At 46.2% G+C, this 17,969-nt stretch overlaps 2 protein-coding genes across 2 annotated transcripts in view; both read right to left on the minus strand.

Annotated features, from left to right (window-relative positions):
- The window catches only part of LOC135818843 (serine-aspartate repeat-containing protein C-like), a 17,362-nt gene extending 11,751 nt beyond the window's left edge, over positions 1-5,611 (minus strand). The window contains exons 1-2 of the mRNA XM_065332056.1: positions 5,514-5,611; positions 13-111 (exon numbers count right to left, since the gene is read on the minus strand). Coding sequence (XP_065188128.1) covers positions 13-111; positions 5,514-5,580 — 166 coding nt within the window. The 5' untranslated portion in view covers positions 5,581-5,611. The remainder of the gene's footprint in view (positions 1-12; positions 112-5,513) is intronic.
- Positions 5,612-5,918: 307 nt separating this feature from the next.
- Positions 5,919-17,969, minus strand: part of LOC135820053 (uncharacterized) — a 25,420-nt gene continuing 13,369 nt past the window's right edge. The window contains exons 6-10 of the mRNA XM_065333357.1: positions 14,409-14,474; positions 9,893-10,039; positions 7,571-7,717; positions 6,773-6,931; positions 5,919-6,133 (exon numbers count right to left, since the gene is read on the minus strand). Of these exons, the coding sequence (XP_065189429.1) occupies positions 5,919-6,133; positions 6,773-6,931; positions 7,571-7,717; positions 9,893-10,039; positions 14,409-14,474 (734 nt within the window). The remainder of the gene's footprint in view (positions 6,134-6,772; positions 6,932-7,570; positions 7,718-9,892; positions 10,040-14,408; positions 14,475-17,969) is intronic.

The following is a 17,969-nucleotide window of genomic DNA, read 5'->3' on the forward strand; positions in this document are numbered from 1 at the left end:
CTTTCATCTTACCTGATGTAGAATCAGCATCAGTGTCAGCATCACCATCAGTACCAAAAAGAGCTTCCAACTCAGCATCCAACTCATCACTATCATCGTCAGCATCAGCAGCTGCAACAAAACAAAGTACCAAAGTTATGTGAGCACAGAAAGAAGACATAGAGCTGCATGTCAAACTGTCATGTATCATGGCACACCTAGCTATAGCTAACTGAGTAGGGTCAGGAGATGTTAGTACAGAAGTCCTGCATCACAGAGCTGGACATAATGTGGGGACAGTGCTCATCACCTTTCTCCTTCATCACCATAGCCTGCCTAACAAATGTCAGATAACCAATCCCAGTATCTGTCCATCCACTACATGACCTGTTACATTACCTGCATTAAAAAACCAGTGTGTCAAGTGCAGTAGACCAGTGCGTTAAGTACTACAGACCAGTGTGTTAAGTGCAGTAGAGCAGTGTGCTAAGTGCAGTATACCAGTGTATTTTAAGTGCAGTATACCAGTGTATTTTAAGTGCAGTAGACCAGTGCGTTAAGTGCAGTAGACCAGTGCGTTAAGTGCAGTAGACCAGTTAGCTAAGTGCATGACAGACCAGTGTGTTTAAAAGTACTGCTGACCAGAGCCACAAACTGACAAAGACTATGTTTAGGACAAACTGACAAAGACTATGTTTAGGACAAACTGACCAAGACTATGTTTAGGACAAACTGACAAAGACTATGTTTAGGACAAACTGACCAAGACTATGTTTAGGACAAACTGACCAAGAATATGTTTATGACGGTTTTGTGTCTATCTGTTATAAAAGTTGTTTTAACCCCACGCTGGTGCGCAATAGTTGACTTCAATGACTTTCATCTCAATAGACCTTGCAGCATAATGCCGACGACACTACGCTCTTCAACTATATTACGTCAAGAGTGTCAATACCTGGCTGCTCAGCAATCATGCAACATGGTGTGGATGCACTGTCTCGCTGGGGGACGGAGTGGAAAATCAAGTTTGAGCCCTTAACGCAATGATGCTAACGCTATGTGGAATATTGCATGCTTGTTAGATATTGCATGCTTGTTAGATATTGCATGAATAAGTATTGTCACAAACTAATGGTTCGCACACAAGCATACATACAAGCATACAAGCAATTGATTATGCAGTCTTCTTTCTTCTTTCTATTGTGTCTTCTAAAGTATTTTACTTACCTTTTGTGCCATGGCACGCCTACGACGTTCCCATGGCCTTCATGTACGACATACGGTTTTCTAGCCCGTTTTTCCTGGGGATTGTCTCCTCGTGTCGTCCTCTGGTTATTTGGTTTTTCATTACGTTGTCTAATGATGAGCTACAGTTTTATCCTGTGAACTAAGAGAGCCCAAGATGCGCTCGTGTTGAGCCAAAGCATTCTTACATTCAACCCTTTTGTAAATTGGTCCTTCGAGCCGGATCGCCGGATTCGAACCAGAGAAGCCTAGAGATGGCAGAGAGTATTGGTCCGCAGCTGAAGATCGCCAAGGCGAAGGCGAAGACGGAGTATACTAATGTCCGCCGTGGGTTGCTGGTGTCCATTGTGTCGGAAACAGTGAGTGTCGATGAGAGTTAGTAACTTAGTATCGGCTACTGATGCTCGAGAATAGGATGAACTCCGTGATGGAGGTTGTTTCGGAGCTGGCAAATATATTTTGCAAGAATCCTGCATATTTGGAGAGTCTGGCAAAGGAGACTGCGGAATTAGAAGTGTCGTGCACTGAGGCGGTGACGCAGGCCAGCACTGTTTTAGCAAACATCAGCATGAGTAGATATAACAGTACAGACACAAGCGAAATCACGGGGTTGCGATACACCCGTCATCACCCAGAGAGAGAGAGAGAGAGTTCAGGCTTATTTACAGCATGGAATGGTTGTTCAACTTAGAGAAGGCTCCATGGTGGGGTGGGTTTTACAAACGGATGGTCTGATGTGTGAAACACTGCCTGAGGAATATTCTCGGCCAGGCACGCGTCGTGTACGAAGAACTGCTCACCTTCATGCTCGAGGTTGAAGCCATCCTCAACAGTCGTCCTTTGACATTTGTCTCAACTGAAGATGTCGAAGAGCCGTTAACACCGTCCCATCTACTGTATGATCGGCGCATCCTGTCATTTCCGACAGTTTGTCCTGATGACGTCGATGTCGCGTCAGTACAACGAGATGAGCTTCTGCACCGACTCACCCATCTCAACACACTCCTGGAGCATTTCTGGTGCACATGGAGAAGCGAGTATCTCCTCGAACTCCGAAACGCTCACAGGCAAGGCAATCAGCACGGCCAAGGAGCAACAGTGTGCGTCGGTGATATAGTAGTCGTGCACAACGAGAATGAGAAACGTGGCCTGTGAAGACTAGCGTTAGTGGAAGACCTCATTCGAGGCAAGGACAAGGTCCGAGGAGCAGTGATAAAATGCTCTTCCTGTGGAGGACGAGCATCCACCATGCGTCGTCCGGTACAGCGACTGTACCCCGTGGAGGTATCGAGACCTGCACCAGCCGCCGGCGTTCTCGCCGAACAACCACAGGCAGTTGTTGCAGACACAGCCTCTGCTATCCAGCAATCGGGTGTGCAGCCTGGCGCCATGCGTCCCAAGAGAGATGCTGCCCGGTCAGCGGATAAAGCCAGACAGCAACTGATTGATGCCGGCGCTTTATAGAACTGAAGAAATACTCTGTTTTAGATGAGAGTATCACATTGTACCATGCTCGGTACTCTAGTATCATCACGCTGTTGTAGGAATAAGTCAGGTGCATGTAGTACACTAAATTATAAACTCTCATCTGGAGGGAGTGTGGAATATTGCATGCTTGTTAGATATTGCATGCTTGTCGTATATTGCATGAATAAGTATTGTCACAAACTAATGGTTCGCACCAAGCATACATACGAGCATACAAGCAATTGATTATACAGTCTTCTTTCTTCTTTCTATCGTGTCTTCTAACGTATTTTACTTACCTTTTGTGCCATGGCACGCCTACAACGTTCCCATGACCTTCATGTACGACATACGGTTTTCTAGCCCGTTTTTCCTGGGGCTTGTCTCCTCGTGTCGTCCTCTGGTTATTTGGTTTTTCATTACGTTGTCTAATGATGAGTTACAGTTTTATCCTGTGAACTAAGAGAGCCCAAGATGCGCTCGTGTTGAGCCAAAGCATTCTTACATTCAACCCTTTTGTAAATTGGTCCTTCGAGCCGGATCGCCGGATTCGAACCAGAGAAGCCTAGAGATGGCAGAGAGTATTGGTCCGCAGCTGAAGATCGCCAAGGCGAAGGCGAAGACGGAGTATACTAATGTCCGCCGTGGGTTGCTGGTGTCCATTGTGTCGGAAACAGTGAGTGTCGATGAGAGTTAGTAACTTAGTATCGGCTACTGATGCTCGAGAATAGGATGAACTCCGTGATGGAGGTTGTTTCGGAGCTGGCAAATATATTTGCAAGAATCCTGCATATTTGGAGAGTCTGGCAAAGGAGACTGCGGAATTAGAAGTGTCGTGCACTGAGGCGGTGACGCAGGCCAGCACTGTTTTAGCAAACATCAGCATGAGTAGATATAACAGTACAGACACAAGCGAAATCACGGGGTTGCGATACACCCGTCATCACCCAGAGAGAGAGAGAGAGTTCAGGCTTATTTACAGCATGGAATGGTCGTTCAACTTAGAAAAAGGCTCCATGGTGGGGTGGGTTTTACGAACGGATGGTCTGATGTGTGAAACGCTGCCTGAGGAATATTCTCGGCCAGGCACGCGTCGTGTACGAAGAACTGCTCACCTTCATGCTCGAGGTTGAAGCCATCCTCAACAGTCGTCCTTTGACATTTGTCTCAACTGAAGATGTCGAAGAGCCGTTAACACCGTCCCATCTACTGTATGATCGGCGCATCCTGTCATTTCCAACAGTTTGTCCTGATGACGTCGATGTCGCGTCAGTACAACGAGATGAGCTTCTGCACCGACTCACCCATCTCAACACACTCCTGGAGCATTTCTGGTGCACATGGAGAAGCGAGTATCTCCTCGAACTCCGAAACGCTCACAGGCAAGGCAATCAGCACGGCCAAGGAGCAACAGTGTGCGTCGGTGATATAGTAGTCGTGCACAACGAGAATGAGAAACGTGGCCTGTGAAGACTAGCGTTAGTGGAAGACCTCATCCGAGGCAAGGACAAGGTCCGAGGAGCAGTGATAAAATGCTCTTCCTGTGGAGGACGAGCATCCACCATGCGTCGTCCGGTACAGCGACTGTACCCCGTGGAGGTATCGAGACCTGCACCAGCCGCCGGCGTTCTCGCCGAACAACCACAGGCAGTTGTTGCAGACACAGCCTCTGCTATCCAGCAATCGGGTGTGCAGCCTGGCGCCATGCGTCCCAAGAGAGATGCTGCCCGGTCAGCGGATAAAGCCAGACAGCAACTGATTGATGCCGGCGCTTTATAGAACTGAAGAAATACTCTGTTTTAGATGAGAGTATCACATTGTACCATGCTCGGTACTCTAGTATCATCACGCTGTTGTAGGAATAAGTCAGGTGCATGTAGTACAATAAATTATAAACTCTCATCTGGAGGGAGTGTGGAATATTGCATGCTTGTTAGATATTGCATGCTTGTTATATATTGCATGAATAAGAGTATTGTCACAAACTAATGGTTCGCACCAAGCATACATACAAGCATACAAGCAATTGATTATACAGTCTTCTTTCTTCTTTCTATCGTGTCTTCTAACGTATTTTACTTACCTTTTGTGCCATGGCACGCCTACAACGTTCCCATGACCTTCATGTACGACATACGGTTTTCTAGCCCGTTTTTCCTGGGGCTTGTCTCCTCGTGTCGTCCTCTGGTTATTTGGTTTTTCATTACGTTGTCTAATGATGAGTTACAGTTTTATCCTGTGAACTAAGAGAGCCCAAGATGCGCTTGCGTTGAGCCAAAGCATTCTTACATTCAACCCTTTTGTAAACGCTATGATATAGAGCACACCTTTACTGTGTGGGTATAGAAACCAGCAACCAGATCTATCTCATTATTGTCGTCTGATGATCGCCTCGGTTTATTCATCACAACCAAAGAAGGGGGGGGGGGGTTGGGAGGGAGGGGGTTAGTGCCTCCTTCTCTGATTGAGCACCCTCTGTGAAAATATGGCGCCATCCCTGGTCATTTTTCGATTTTTGTGTTTTCAGGCAATTCAGCGAAAATGCAGTTGATGATCACTAACACAGTGGTCATAAAGACATACTTGTCTGGGTTAGAGTACACTTGTCTGGGTTAGAGTACACTTGTCTGGGGTAAAGTCGAGACACACTGGGGTAAAGTCGAGGGTTCGCTTCCGTACGTTTTGGATGGCAAGACAACTTCGGAAAATAGAAACATGGGTTACAGAGTAACTGTTTCCCCTGCCCCCCCCCCCCCCGCCCCTCTACATGTTTACCTGGCTAGAACCTTGCATCGCCTCTATTTCTGGTAGTAATTATTTACCTGTTGGTTGCCTGGGTGTGGACTTGGGTTGGGGTGGATTGGCTGCGCTACCAATATCCGCAGGCATCTCGTCACTGCTTGATGCAGTTGCAGCCGGTCCAACTGTGTGAAGGTAAGAAGAAACAGCAACGACCAGGTAGACGTTTGTACGGATAAAGCAGGAAGACTATTCATATGCCATATAACCCACTGTCTGCAATCACTGCACGACTCCACAAGAGAGTAGTCGTGTGGCACACAGTATGCATTCTGCAATCACTGGACGACTCCACAAGATGTGGCCTCGTGCAGTGACATTTTTTGGAATCGCAACGCAATTCGAAACCATGCAATTTCACACCTCAGAGTTGGTTGAAGGTATACTAGGGTGGGGGTTGGGGTGGGGGCGGAGGATTAACATTGGCTCTAGCTGCCATTAGAACGAACCACTTGTGATAAATGTGTAGCACTTTCAACCTTACCTGGTGATTTCGCAACTGCACGCTGTACGTCCTGTATGATCTGCTCATCACTTTCATCATCCATTGATGAAGGTACACTCATTGGTGAAAGTACTTCTCCCTCTTGTGAGCCAGAGCCTGGCATTGCACTGAATATGACCGCCGGTGTTGGTTGCTCAGCTGTAAGAAAACAAAACAAAGAGCAGACACCAGCATTGAGAGAAGACCAAGATGCCTCTCTACTAGACTTGGGAGGGCATTGCATACCAGCTGCATACAACTTATCAAAATGTGTATCCGGTCAGCCGTGAGCTCTGCAGGAGCACAAGTCATGGGTAACCGTATGAATTTGAATGCTTGTAAGCAACTACTCTGCAATGCCCGCCCAAGTCTAGTTTCACGTTATTTGGAAATCATCATTGGCGCCATTTGCTCTCTTGTTTTGAAACCCAATAAAGGCCAAATTAGACCCACAAATTGCCTCAAATTCTGCTGAATTGGGTCAACACAGAACTCGGCTGATTAAAGCAAACACCACCAAATCACGGGGGAAGAATTTGATTGAACGAGTCTCAAAACATTTCTAGGGGACAATTTCACACCGCATGGGTAAAACTAGTTGCAAAATACTAGTAGGTCATCATATTGACCTACTTGGAAGTACTCTTTGTCGAATACAAGGCCATACTCACGGGGGTGGGCGGGGGTTGTGAGGAGGGGATGGGATGTGGTGTCAATTGGGATAATGGGAGGAGGTATAGAATCCTTGTCTTTGCTTTCAAACAGATAGCTTGTATCTTTTACTGTGTAGCACTTTACCTGGTGATTTCTCAATTGCACCCTGCATGTCCTGTATGATCTGCGCATCACTTTCATCATCCATTGATGAAGGTACACTCATTGGTGAAAGTACTTCTCCCTCTTGTGAGCCAGAGCCTGGCACTGCACTGAATATGACCGCCGGTGTTGGTTGCTCAGCTGTAAGAAAACAAAACAAAGAGCAGACACCAGCATTGAGAGAAGACCAAGATGCCTCTCTACTAGACTTGGGAGGGCATTGCATACCAGCTGCATACAACTTATCAAAATGTGTATCCGGTCAGCCGTGAGCTCTGCAGGAGCACAAGTCATGGGTAACCGTATGAATTTGAATGCTTGTAAGCAACTACTCTGCAATGCCCGCCCAAGTCTAGTTTCACGTTATTTGGAAATCATCATTGGCGCCATTTGCTCTCTTGTTTTGAAACCCAATAAAGGCCAAATTAGACCCACAAATTGCCTCAAATTCTGCTGAATTGGGTCAACACAGAACTCGGCTGATTAAAGCAAACACCACCAAATCACGGGGGAAGAATTTGATTGAACGAGTCTCAAAACATTTCTAGGGGACAATTTCACACCGCATGGGTAAAACTAGTTGCAAAATACTAGTAGGTCATCATATTGACCTACTTGGAAGTACTCTTTGTCGAATACAAGGCCATACTCACGGGGGTGGGCGGGGGTTGTGAGGAGGGGATGGGATGTGGTGTCAATTGGGATAATGGGAGGAGGTATAGAATCCTTGTCTTTGCTTTCAAACAGATAGCTTGTATCTTTTACTGTGTAGCACTTTACCTGGTGATTTCTCAATTGCACCCTGCATGTCCTGTATGATCTGCGCATCACTTTCATCATCCATTGATGAAGGTACACTCATTGGTGAAAGTACTTCTCCCTCTTGTGAGCCAGAGCCCAGCGTTGGATTGGAGTTTCCCGCATCTTCTGGTGCCACGGATGCAAAAAAAGAAAACACAATGAGCAGATATCAGCATCAACAGAAGCCCATGGGTGGAAATGATTATGTAAAAATGAAAATAATTATAGTGGAACGGTTTAGCTAGGAGATTGCCTGGATATGGGCCCTACGCAACTACTGCAGCAGCAGAGACGCTATGGATACATCTTGGCATTTGCACAAGCAATACACATTGGCATGCTTGCACAATCCCCTACATGCCTTGCAAAAAGAGCTCACCTCTATTAAAAGCAAAAGTTCAGGCCATACCAGGCTAGATATCATGTTCTTGTATTAACATATATATATATATATAAGCCAGTCCAGTCTAGGAACATGATAGGTTGGGCGAATCCAGAGCAAGAGCGCTCCAAGTGATCTTATATAAATAAACCAGTTCAGTCTAGGAACATGATAGATTGGGCAAATCCAGAGCAAGAGCGCTCCGAGTGAGCGTGAGCGTTTGGCCGAATCCGGAGTAGGTGTACTTGGAGTTAGGACCGCCAAAAGCAGTTTTTGATTGTTCCGGTAGGTTCAGTGCCTTTCGTACACAGTGTGTGTGTGATATGGCGTGTGCACATGACCTTTCACACAGTTTGTGTAGGATATGGCGGGTGCACATGACCTTTCACACAGTTTGTGTAGGATATGGCGGGTGCACATGACCTTCATAGTAGTAAGCGCATGTGATGGTGGCTAACATGTCGGTGTCCGGTGATAACCAGACCAAGCGGACCGGTTATTATTATTATTTTTGTGAAAAGAAGAAGGACAAAATGTTACGAGTTATGACTAACTGTCCACCAACGTAACCAGATCTTATACAGTCAGCGAGTGCTGGTGGACAGTTAGTCATAACTCGTAACATTTTGTCCTTCTTCTTTTCGCAATTATTTAATTGGCTCCCCATCCGAGTTAAATTGTTATTTTCATTATTATTTTATACATATTTTAATAAGTCCGGCGGCCCTGGTAATGCACGTGCCCTACCCCAACTCACGCCCTCACAAAGTACAATCATTATGACTGTTCCTGTGTCCATGTAGATCGTAGGTGTTGCTGCATGACAGCACTGACTCGCGGCACCCTTTTCGTTTGTGCTCTGCCCGATTGGGCACCCACTGTAAAGAGCACGATACAACACTTTTCCATACATGTCCGACTCACTTTGCACACTATTTTTCCTATAATCACACAACTCCCGAGAACAGGGACAGATCAATAAAGAACACCTTCTAACCAACAAGAGAATTAGGAGCTTGTGTCTGTGACGAGGGTTGTGCCACGGGGCACTAGGATCTCACGAAAACAGTAGGTATGTGAGTATGATTGTACAGCCAACATTACAAGTTGCTGGTGATGTACGCTCACTCACAAAACCACATTCAAAGTCATGTTGCACAGAGGTGCGTTCGAAACATTTTGGGGGAGGGGGTGTTCCGGGCAACAGGACCCCCCCCCCCCCCCCCCCCCGAGTACGCGCCTGGGGTCATATCGGATGGAGTGGAATGGAGTGTGTAAGGTCGGGTGGAGGAGCGAAATGGGGAGATGGGGGTGGGGGAACTGGAGCGAAGTCGGGAGAATTGGGTTGAAGTGGTGGCATTGGGGTTGGGATAGGGGAAGCAGGTGGAAGATTAAGGTTGCGTTTGGTTGGGCATTTTCGGAATGTAAATGACAACCATTCTGGAATGGGAATCGGCAAGAATCACCTGACCAAACTAACGCGCCAGAATCAATTAGGAATCACTTGACATAACAATTCCATGATGTCGTTGTGGAACGGCGGCTGTCTTTTCTTTTCCCCGACTCTAGTTTCCTTGAGAGAGTCATGGTACTTCTGAGTGCATGATTTGAGGCACTTGAACCTGTTGCTACATTGTTTGGCTCGTGGCAGCCATTATCATTTTTGATTCCGGAATGAGAATGCTCATTCCAGCATGTGAGGTGGAATGATCATTCTCCAAAAAGAATCATTCTCAGTGATTCCCATTCTGGAATCATGTGGAATGTGACCAACCTTACGCACTTTTTTGACCAACCAAACGGGCGAGAATGATTCCGAGTGATTCCAAGTGATTCCCATTTGGGAATGTGACCAACCAAACGTAACCTAACATACTACAGCTGTCACCAGAATGGACCACTTGTACTTTCAACCTTACCTGGTGATTTCACAATTGCACCCTGTACGTCCTGTATGATCTGCTCATCACTTTCATCATCCATTGATGAAGGTACACTCATTGGTGAAAGTACTTCTCCCTCTTGTGAGCCAGTGCCCAGCGTTGGATTGGAGTTTCCCGCATCTTCTGGTGCCACGGATGAAAAAAAGAAAACACAATGAGCAGATATCAGCATCAACAGAAGCCCATGGGTGGAAATGATTATTTAACCTTTTGAGCACGCATGACGTTCTGACACGTCATGACCACTGCCACTGTGACACGCGTGACGTTCTAGAACGTCACGAGTCAGTACGGAACTACATCGATTCCGCGTTTCTTCCGTGGCGTGGCGTCGAGCTGTACCGCTGCACAGAGTACTCCTAGGATGTACGAGTACAGTAAAAAATGCGAGTCGCTCCGTAAGTTTGAACTGGAGTTACATGTGTTACGAATTTATGTTACGGCTATGATTTACGCATGTCGTTGTATTTGGTTCTTGTCTTGTGGAGTCCAGTGTCTGATGTCATATATGGTCTAGGTGTACGCGCGAGTATGGTGTGATGTGTGACGTTTATGGTATGTGGTGCATGCAGGAGTACGCGTTGTCAGAGTGTGAGGATGTGCTTCCGTCTGTGTGAGAGTGACTGTCAAGTGAATGCAGTACATGCGCAGTGCTAGTTTGGTCTGGGAATGAGAGTCGTGTGTGATTCGTCCGTGGTCTGGTTGTCTTGGTCTTGGTCATGTGTTCTGTACGTATTAGTCCCTGATTGGTCGTCACGATTTGTCCTCGGTTTATTACTGCTTGTTCTTTGTTGATCCTCTGAGTCTTTTCCCGGGAGTCTTTCCCGTCGTCGTTTTCTGTCTAGTCTTTTCGTCTTTCTCCTCCTGTGCCCTTTCCGTTTGTATAAGAAGTCAGAAACTCCACCAAGTTGTTTGAGCTGTTGTGTGACACGGGGGCCAGGGGGAGAAGGCAATACCATTTCCTTTACACATGCGCGTGTATACATTTCAAACTACCAATTTCGCGTAACACTACCTTTCTGAAAACGGTCATAACTTTAATAATCTTTGTCGTATTTCCAAAAAAAAACAGTTCTGTGCTCAGGATACATGAAAAAATCTTTTGAAATCAAGTTTGCTCAAATAGAGTGAATTTAACAATTCTACTGCGTGGCAGAGGTTTTCAATGGGCCCGGGCTCAAAAGGTTAAACATGAAAATATAGTGGAACGGTTTTGCTAGGAGATTGCCTGAGTATGGGTCCTACGCAACTGCTGCAGCAGAGAAGTTATGGATACATTCTTGGCATTTGCACAAGCAATACGCGTTGGCGTGCTCACACAATCCCTTACATGCCTTGCAAACAAGAGTTCACCTCTATTAGGAAAAAACACACTTTTAGGCGGCAAATTAAGCTAGATATCATTCTCTGGTATATGAGATATGAATGTACGAGTTCAGTCCCGAGGCACGATCGATTGGGCAAATCCAGAGGACAGGTGAGTAATTTTAGCCATGGTGATATTTTAGCGACTTTAGCGAAAGGAGCATTTTCGCTAAAATCTTGCAGCGTCAATCGGAATTTTGCACATGAAGTACAGTACTATAGTCTGTTTCAAAAAGATTAGCAATCAGGTTTTGGTCTTAAAAAGTATGAAGATAAGGGGAAATTGGACAACGAAGTACATAAAAGGGCTGGTTAGGGCACGGCAAATTGTTCTGTAAAGGTTTCGGAACAATTGGACCAGCCGTTAAGGAGTTAGAATTTCGGCCAGGTTTCCGGCCTTTTCCCATGGTTTGCAATTTGCCCTGGAAGCCAGTATCGATTTTTCTATCAAAACCCACGATTTATCTTTTCCTTTCTGGCCTTGTGGTTATGGATGCTGTCTGCTGACCATGAAGTTGTGAGTTCAAATCCCAACCTATCTTCAACTCGCACTTTTTTTTTATTGTTTTTGGTGATCAAGCAGACTTGTAGTTGTTCACGATTGTTGTTGTTGGAGCTCCCGCTTCCTCCCGATCTGACTGACACTTGACTGGCTCACGCCATGTGAACACACCCACAGCACTGAAACGGTGTGAGTGAATACGGAAGTCATTGCGCTGTAGCTAAGTGTTGAATACACCGGCACATCGATCGATCGATTTCTTTTTGAGAATTATTTTAGTATTTCAAGATCGCCAATTTATTTGAATTTAGAAGTCAACGCCGTCTTCTATCAGCTTCCACAGGCGTCTGCTTTTCTCAAAATGTTGTCGAAGTCATACGGATAGCTTCGCCAAGTCATGGCCTTGGGAATGAGTCTGTGTCGATGTCGTTTTCGTCACAGGGTGAGAGTAAATAGCATCGCAGCTCAAAGAAACTATTTGGTCACAAAACATATTGGGACCCATGCCGCTCGTCAGCCTTGGCAATTACTACACTTTCGACGTGTCCTCTCTGACTCCATAATCGATACGAGGAAGAACTCGTTTGTTGTGAACCAGACGTACACGACTGTACCGACATCGACCTGAGTGAGTTGTCATTTTTCATGCTTTCGCGCGGAATATTTCTTCGAGTTCACAGTGAGTTTTTCCAGGCAGCGCTCGAGCGCTCATACGGTAAGACGGCAAACTCCCCGGGAGATCACCAGGATTGCTAATCTTTTTGAAACTGACTGTAGTCGTCCTTCTTTTTTAAAGTCTGAAACTTGGATTGCTACAATATTTCATCGTGAATTGGTCCAGATTCAGAAAGCGCTAACACGTTTACCCGCTGAAAATAATTAGCCGTTCTACAGTAGGTGTTCTTGAAGTGCACGTCTCCTACCCCGACCCACACACTCCTACCCCGACCCACACACTCCTACCCCGACCCACACACTCCTACCCCGACCCACACACTCCTACCCCGACCCACACACTCCTACCCCGACCCACACACTCCTACCCCGACCCACACACTCCTACCCCGACCCACACACTCCTACCCCGACCCACACACTCCTACCCCGACCCACACACTCCTACCCCGACCCACACACTCCTACCCCGACCCACACACTCCTACCCCGACCCACACACTCCTACCCAGACCCACACACTCCTACCCCGACCCACACACTCCTACCCCGACCCACACACTCCTACCCCGACCCACACACTCCTACCCCGACCCACACACTCCTACCCCGACCCACACACTCCTACCCAGACCCACACACTCCTACCCCGACCCACACACTCCTACGCCGACCCACACACTCCTACCCCGACCCACACACTTGGAGAGTACAGTCATCATCTCCATGTAGATCATGTAGATCATGTAGATCAAAGGGCTTTGAGTAGGATTGTACAGTTTACACTACAGGAATGTACGCTCACTCACAAAACGGAATTAAAATTCATGTTGCACAGAGGTGCGTTAGAAACATTCCGGGGGGGGGGGGGGGGGGGGGGGAGGGAGGTTCCGGGCAACGGGACCCCCTGGGTGTCCGCCTGTGTCAGATGGGATTGGGTGGAATGGAGTGGGTAAGGTTGGGTGGGATGGAAGAGCGAATTGGGGAGAAGTGCGGTGGGGCGTCAGGCGAAATAGCACGTCATAGTACATTTGAGATCAGCGGGAAGAAGATGACGACGTCCACTAATTTAGTATCTGTGCACACGAATCTGCTGTGTGTGTTACTCTGTGTGTCAGCTATGGCATCATTGCCTGTGGTTCCATGCCTAGCATGTACGTCTGAACCATCCTGCAAAGTTTGAATGACGTAGGTTGAGCGATCGCTCCGCGAAACATACTTTTTGAAATTCTCTTCATAGTATATCTTCCACCATTGAAATTTCGAATTTCTTCGAATTTTTTGCTGAGAGGGGTGGCTTGCAACCTCGATATGGCTTGCTCCAGGCATGCTTTGGAGCCATCGCCGTTGAAGTAGTGGCGGGGATCTGCTCTGCAACTGCTACAACAAAAAAAGATTCGATCTGAGAAAGGGTGAGACCGCGAATCTCGGTTGAATATTGAGTATTTCAAGCCTTTTCACGACGAAGATGGAGTTCTTTTTGGACATGGACGTCGCGGCAAAGGACATGGTGTCCGACTTCTGGCGTCTGGTGAAGCCAGGAATCATTTGTCCAGTCAGGTCAGCAGCCTAACCGTCGGTAAGCTTGTGTTTGGATCCCGTTCTGCTCGATGTGGTAGATCACAAACAATTTGATATCGCACAAATTGATCTCAGCATCGTGCGTACAGTATTTTATATTCAGAAAATCCCAAAGTGTCTCTGTGTGGCCGTCCTATGCCACGAGAAACTCCAATCAGGCTCCTATGTCCTCTGCCTTCATGATTGAATGTCCACTTCGTTTGAACAACGAACACAACAATCGAGGACGGCTTTGCAATGAAAAATACAGCTATTGGAGCTGAAAAAAGAAGAAGAAGAGAACGTGCTCAGGATGAGACTCGAGTACACGCATACTCTCCCAGCAGGTGAAATGCAAATTTTTGTGAAAAATGCGTGTCGCCGACTGACCAGTAATTTCGCCTGACGCAGAGTCTGGCATTGCACTGAATACTTCCGCCGGTGTTGGTTGCTCAGCTGAAAGAAAACAAAACAAAGAGCAGACAACACCATTGAGAGAAGACCAATGGTGGTAAGCAATATTTAAATGCAGTATTGGGAAGACTCCAGGAGACTGCCTCTCGGTAGACGGACTTGGGATTCTGTATGAATTCTGTCTGAATTCTGTTTATTTCTGTTCCTCCCCTGTCCACTGTTTTTTTCTTTTTCTTTTTTACTATGTTGACATACCCAGCTCGAAGGAGTCCTATTGGAGATCGGACTGTCCATCCATCTGCATTGGTTAACATGCAACTGCAGCAAGTGTCCAACCGAAGAACTCTTGCTTAAAATTGGATCATGGCATTACGCCTTAATTGGCAGCACTGGCGGGGTGACTCTTTCCGGCTTGTTTTGACACCAAAGTAGTGCAAAACGGACAGACTATCATTGAGTTGCGCTACGACAGACCCATCGACCTACAGTGGTCGATGTTTGTACGGCTGGTTGGATAAGGGTTATAACAAGTTCTGGACTGTTCAACAGTTCTGGACTGCTGCAGCGCGGTGCTATTGGAGTGGTCCTGCACAATGTTATCACATTAGTAAAAACACTGTTGATCTAAGGAAAGTCGCACAGTACGTACCCCTGCATGCGGATATGTGTTCTGCCGTACGGAGTTTCCAACCACATAGCTGCCCTTGGCAACTCCGAATGTGGCAGTGCACGACATGTGGAGAGAGAGTTATAATTTTGTACCCTAATCCACTTGCAGAGCACCTCCGTTCGTAGAGCCCCACTTACGTACTCTACTTAGATAACTTTCCGTAAGTGGAGTGCCAGCTCGCGAATTCACGGGTTTTTCCCGTTAACTTACGCAAAGTTGCTCAACTTTACGTAGTACGGAAACTCTCTATTCCTTCTGCATAAGCGCATAACATGTATGGTGCTTTTGGAACGTCTTTGCTTGATGTGTTCCTTCAACGCGTCGGGCGATGTGGCCGCGAATCCGGCTTCCTGTAATCCTTCTAAAAGATGGTGCTTGGCTGCAAGAATATAGTGTTGTCATTTAGGGCGATACAGGACTGATTCTCGTGATCCGCGTGATTCCGCCAGACATGTTGTATGCATATTCTATTTTATTTTATTCCCGTAGCTATGCAGAAGACGTTACTTCAGTAACGTCTGGCGCTAGCCAGGGTCCACACAGCTTTAATTTGGTATTTGTGTGTTTGTTTGTTTGTGTGTTTGTGTCACGCCTGGCGCTATCCCGTATCTGTCCCGTACCGTACCGTACCATCAAACACAGCCGGCCACATACAGCTGGCCGCAATATTCAAATAGGGCTTTCAAACGCAAGATCGTAACGTGAAGCAACTTGGAAGAATGGGTATGAATGCGAAGTGTATGGGGGAATGCATGTGGGGCAATAGTGCGGGTTCGAATCCCAGGTAATGCCTGAAAAAAATAGGAGAATTGAAAAATTTATAACATCCCTTTTCTTTTTTTGCCGTCATCAAGGCGGTAGACAGTGTCGTATTACCCTTTATTTAGAATTTATAACATCCCTATGCTTTTTTTGTCTAGGTCATCAAGGCAAAAAAGCATAGCGTAGGGCCCTGAGCTTCCAAGCTCTCTCGTACTTTGGATGAAGTTTTCCATTAGTCCTATTGGTATTGTTGCTAACGGCTTTTGTTGACGTCACTTCTGTCATTTCATTGTATCGTATTACTCTTCAGACATCAATCCTGAATGGCATAAGCGAAAGTGGCACCCCCGCCACCTACGCGGACATGCTTTTAATAATAATATAAGGCCAAACTAAAAAAGGTGTGTGGTTCGACTAACATGGACATTTTTTTTACGGGCGGGCGGGCGGATTTTTTTTAAATATATATTTTTAGTACATGTAAATACATTGTACTGCCTTTAGACACCCAGTACATCGGCATTATTACGCAGTGTTATGCCATATAATGTTGTATAATGGGATCACTGGCTAATACTTTGAAACATTGTGTGGCAGAAATGTGACTTAGAAGTATGTGTGACTCAGCCCTCCGGACCCAATGAACAGTGCTATGGCAGATGTGTTGAGTAAAGAGTATGGTGGCAAATCGTGAAATCTACATTAATATTAATTGGAGCATTGTACAGCAGAAACGGTAAAGGGAAAACAGTCTGTGACTTGTAATGGTGGTGGTCGTATCGAGTAGACTCTACTACCAGCACAAGGCAGCAGTCGTACCACTCACTGCACTGCACTGCAGTACAACTACAAGTCAAGTCCAAAAGGAGCCGCCTGCGTCCGCAGACTCACGCTGCACAGCACGTAGACGTGGACGTGTTCAGTCCACGTACGTCAGTCACACGACAGCCCGCCGAAAAAAAAGTTACGGTCGGGCTGAAAAATGTACGGTCGGTCGGGTGAGTCGAACCACAGACTTTTTTCAGTGTGGCCTAATAATAATATTTAGGGCGATGAACGGAAAGACATTTTTCACTAATAACGACTGCGGATATAACGACAAATCATGAATAACGACAGAATTTCCATACCCAGCGGAAAGTCCCATCTAACTGTGTACATTTAACTTCGGATATAACAACTATCTGAGTAACGACAATTAGGGAATAGAGACATAATAATTATGATGTTAGTGCCCCGATGGGAATTCACTGCTCCAGTAACGACTGTCTGGGCTTTTGACAGCCATTTCAAGTACCTGTCATGCAGAAGTGCCAGGATCCATGGCGATGGATAACGGCACACATACAAGAAGATGCAGCCAACGAGGGGGGGGGGGGGGCTTTTTCGTTTTTTTTTATTTTGCTTCAAAATAGTTGGAGTGATCAGCACAACTAGTTGTAAAGGATTGTACAGTAATCATCATACATATCTCTGGCCCTGTAGACGGCTCCAAAAGGCTTATTTTCAATTTATTTCCCTTGCATATTTACATTATAGTTCCTTTCCATTGCAACATGAAAATAAAGTACACATTGACATAGGGCATGAAAAGAGCTTCATTTTGATATGCATGTCATACTATACAAAATATGGGTTCACATACATTCAAATGGGACTTCGGGTATAAGGACACTCCGCGAATAAGGACACTTCGCGAATAAAGATATTTTTCTGATACCCCGCCGAGTGTCGTTAATCACAAAGTTGACTGTACTCTGCTTGGCTCAAAGTCCCACCAGCAGACCCATACTGTAAAAGTCTGTACATTAGGTCGGCAGAGCAGCCTGGCCCCGCACCACTTCTCGTTCCTATTCTGGAGGAATACAGTGGACTTTTTGTATACAATAATAAAATGTACATGTAAACGAATAGGCCGTGATGCCCTGCATGCATGTGAATGCATGGTGTTCACACACTCGTAGAACCGTAGCACCACAACAAGTTACTTTGATAAAATTAGCGTAACATATGAGCATTGAGCAAGAAAGGAATGCGCCAATGCTGGCATGCATGTGACAAGCAGCAGAAATCACTCCTGCATACGGATCTGCCGTCCTAGTGAA

Source organism: Sycon ciliatum, chromosome 6 (genome assembly GCF_964019385.1).
Source record: "Sycon ciliatum chromosome 6, ocSycCili1.1, whole genome shotgun sequence".
Classification (NCBI taxonomy): domain Eukaryota; kingdom Metazoa; phylum Porifera; class Calcarea; order Leucosolenida; family Sycettidae; genus Sycon; species Sycon ciliatum.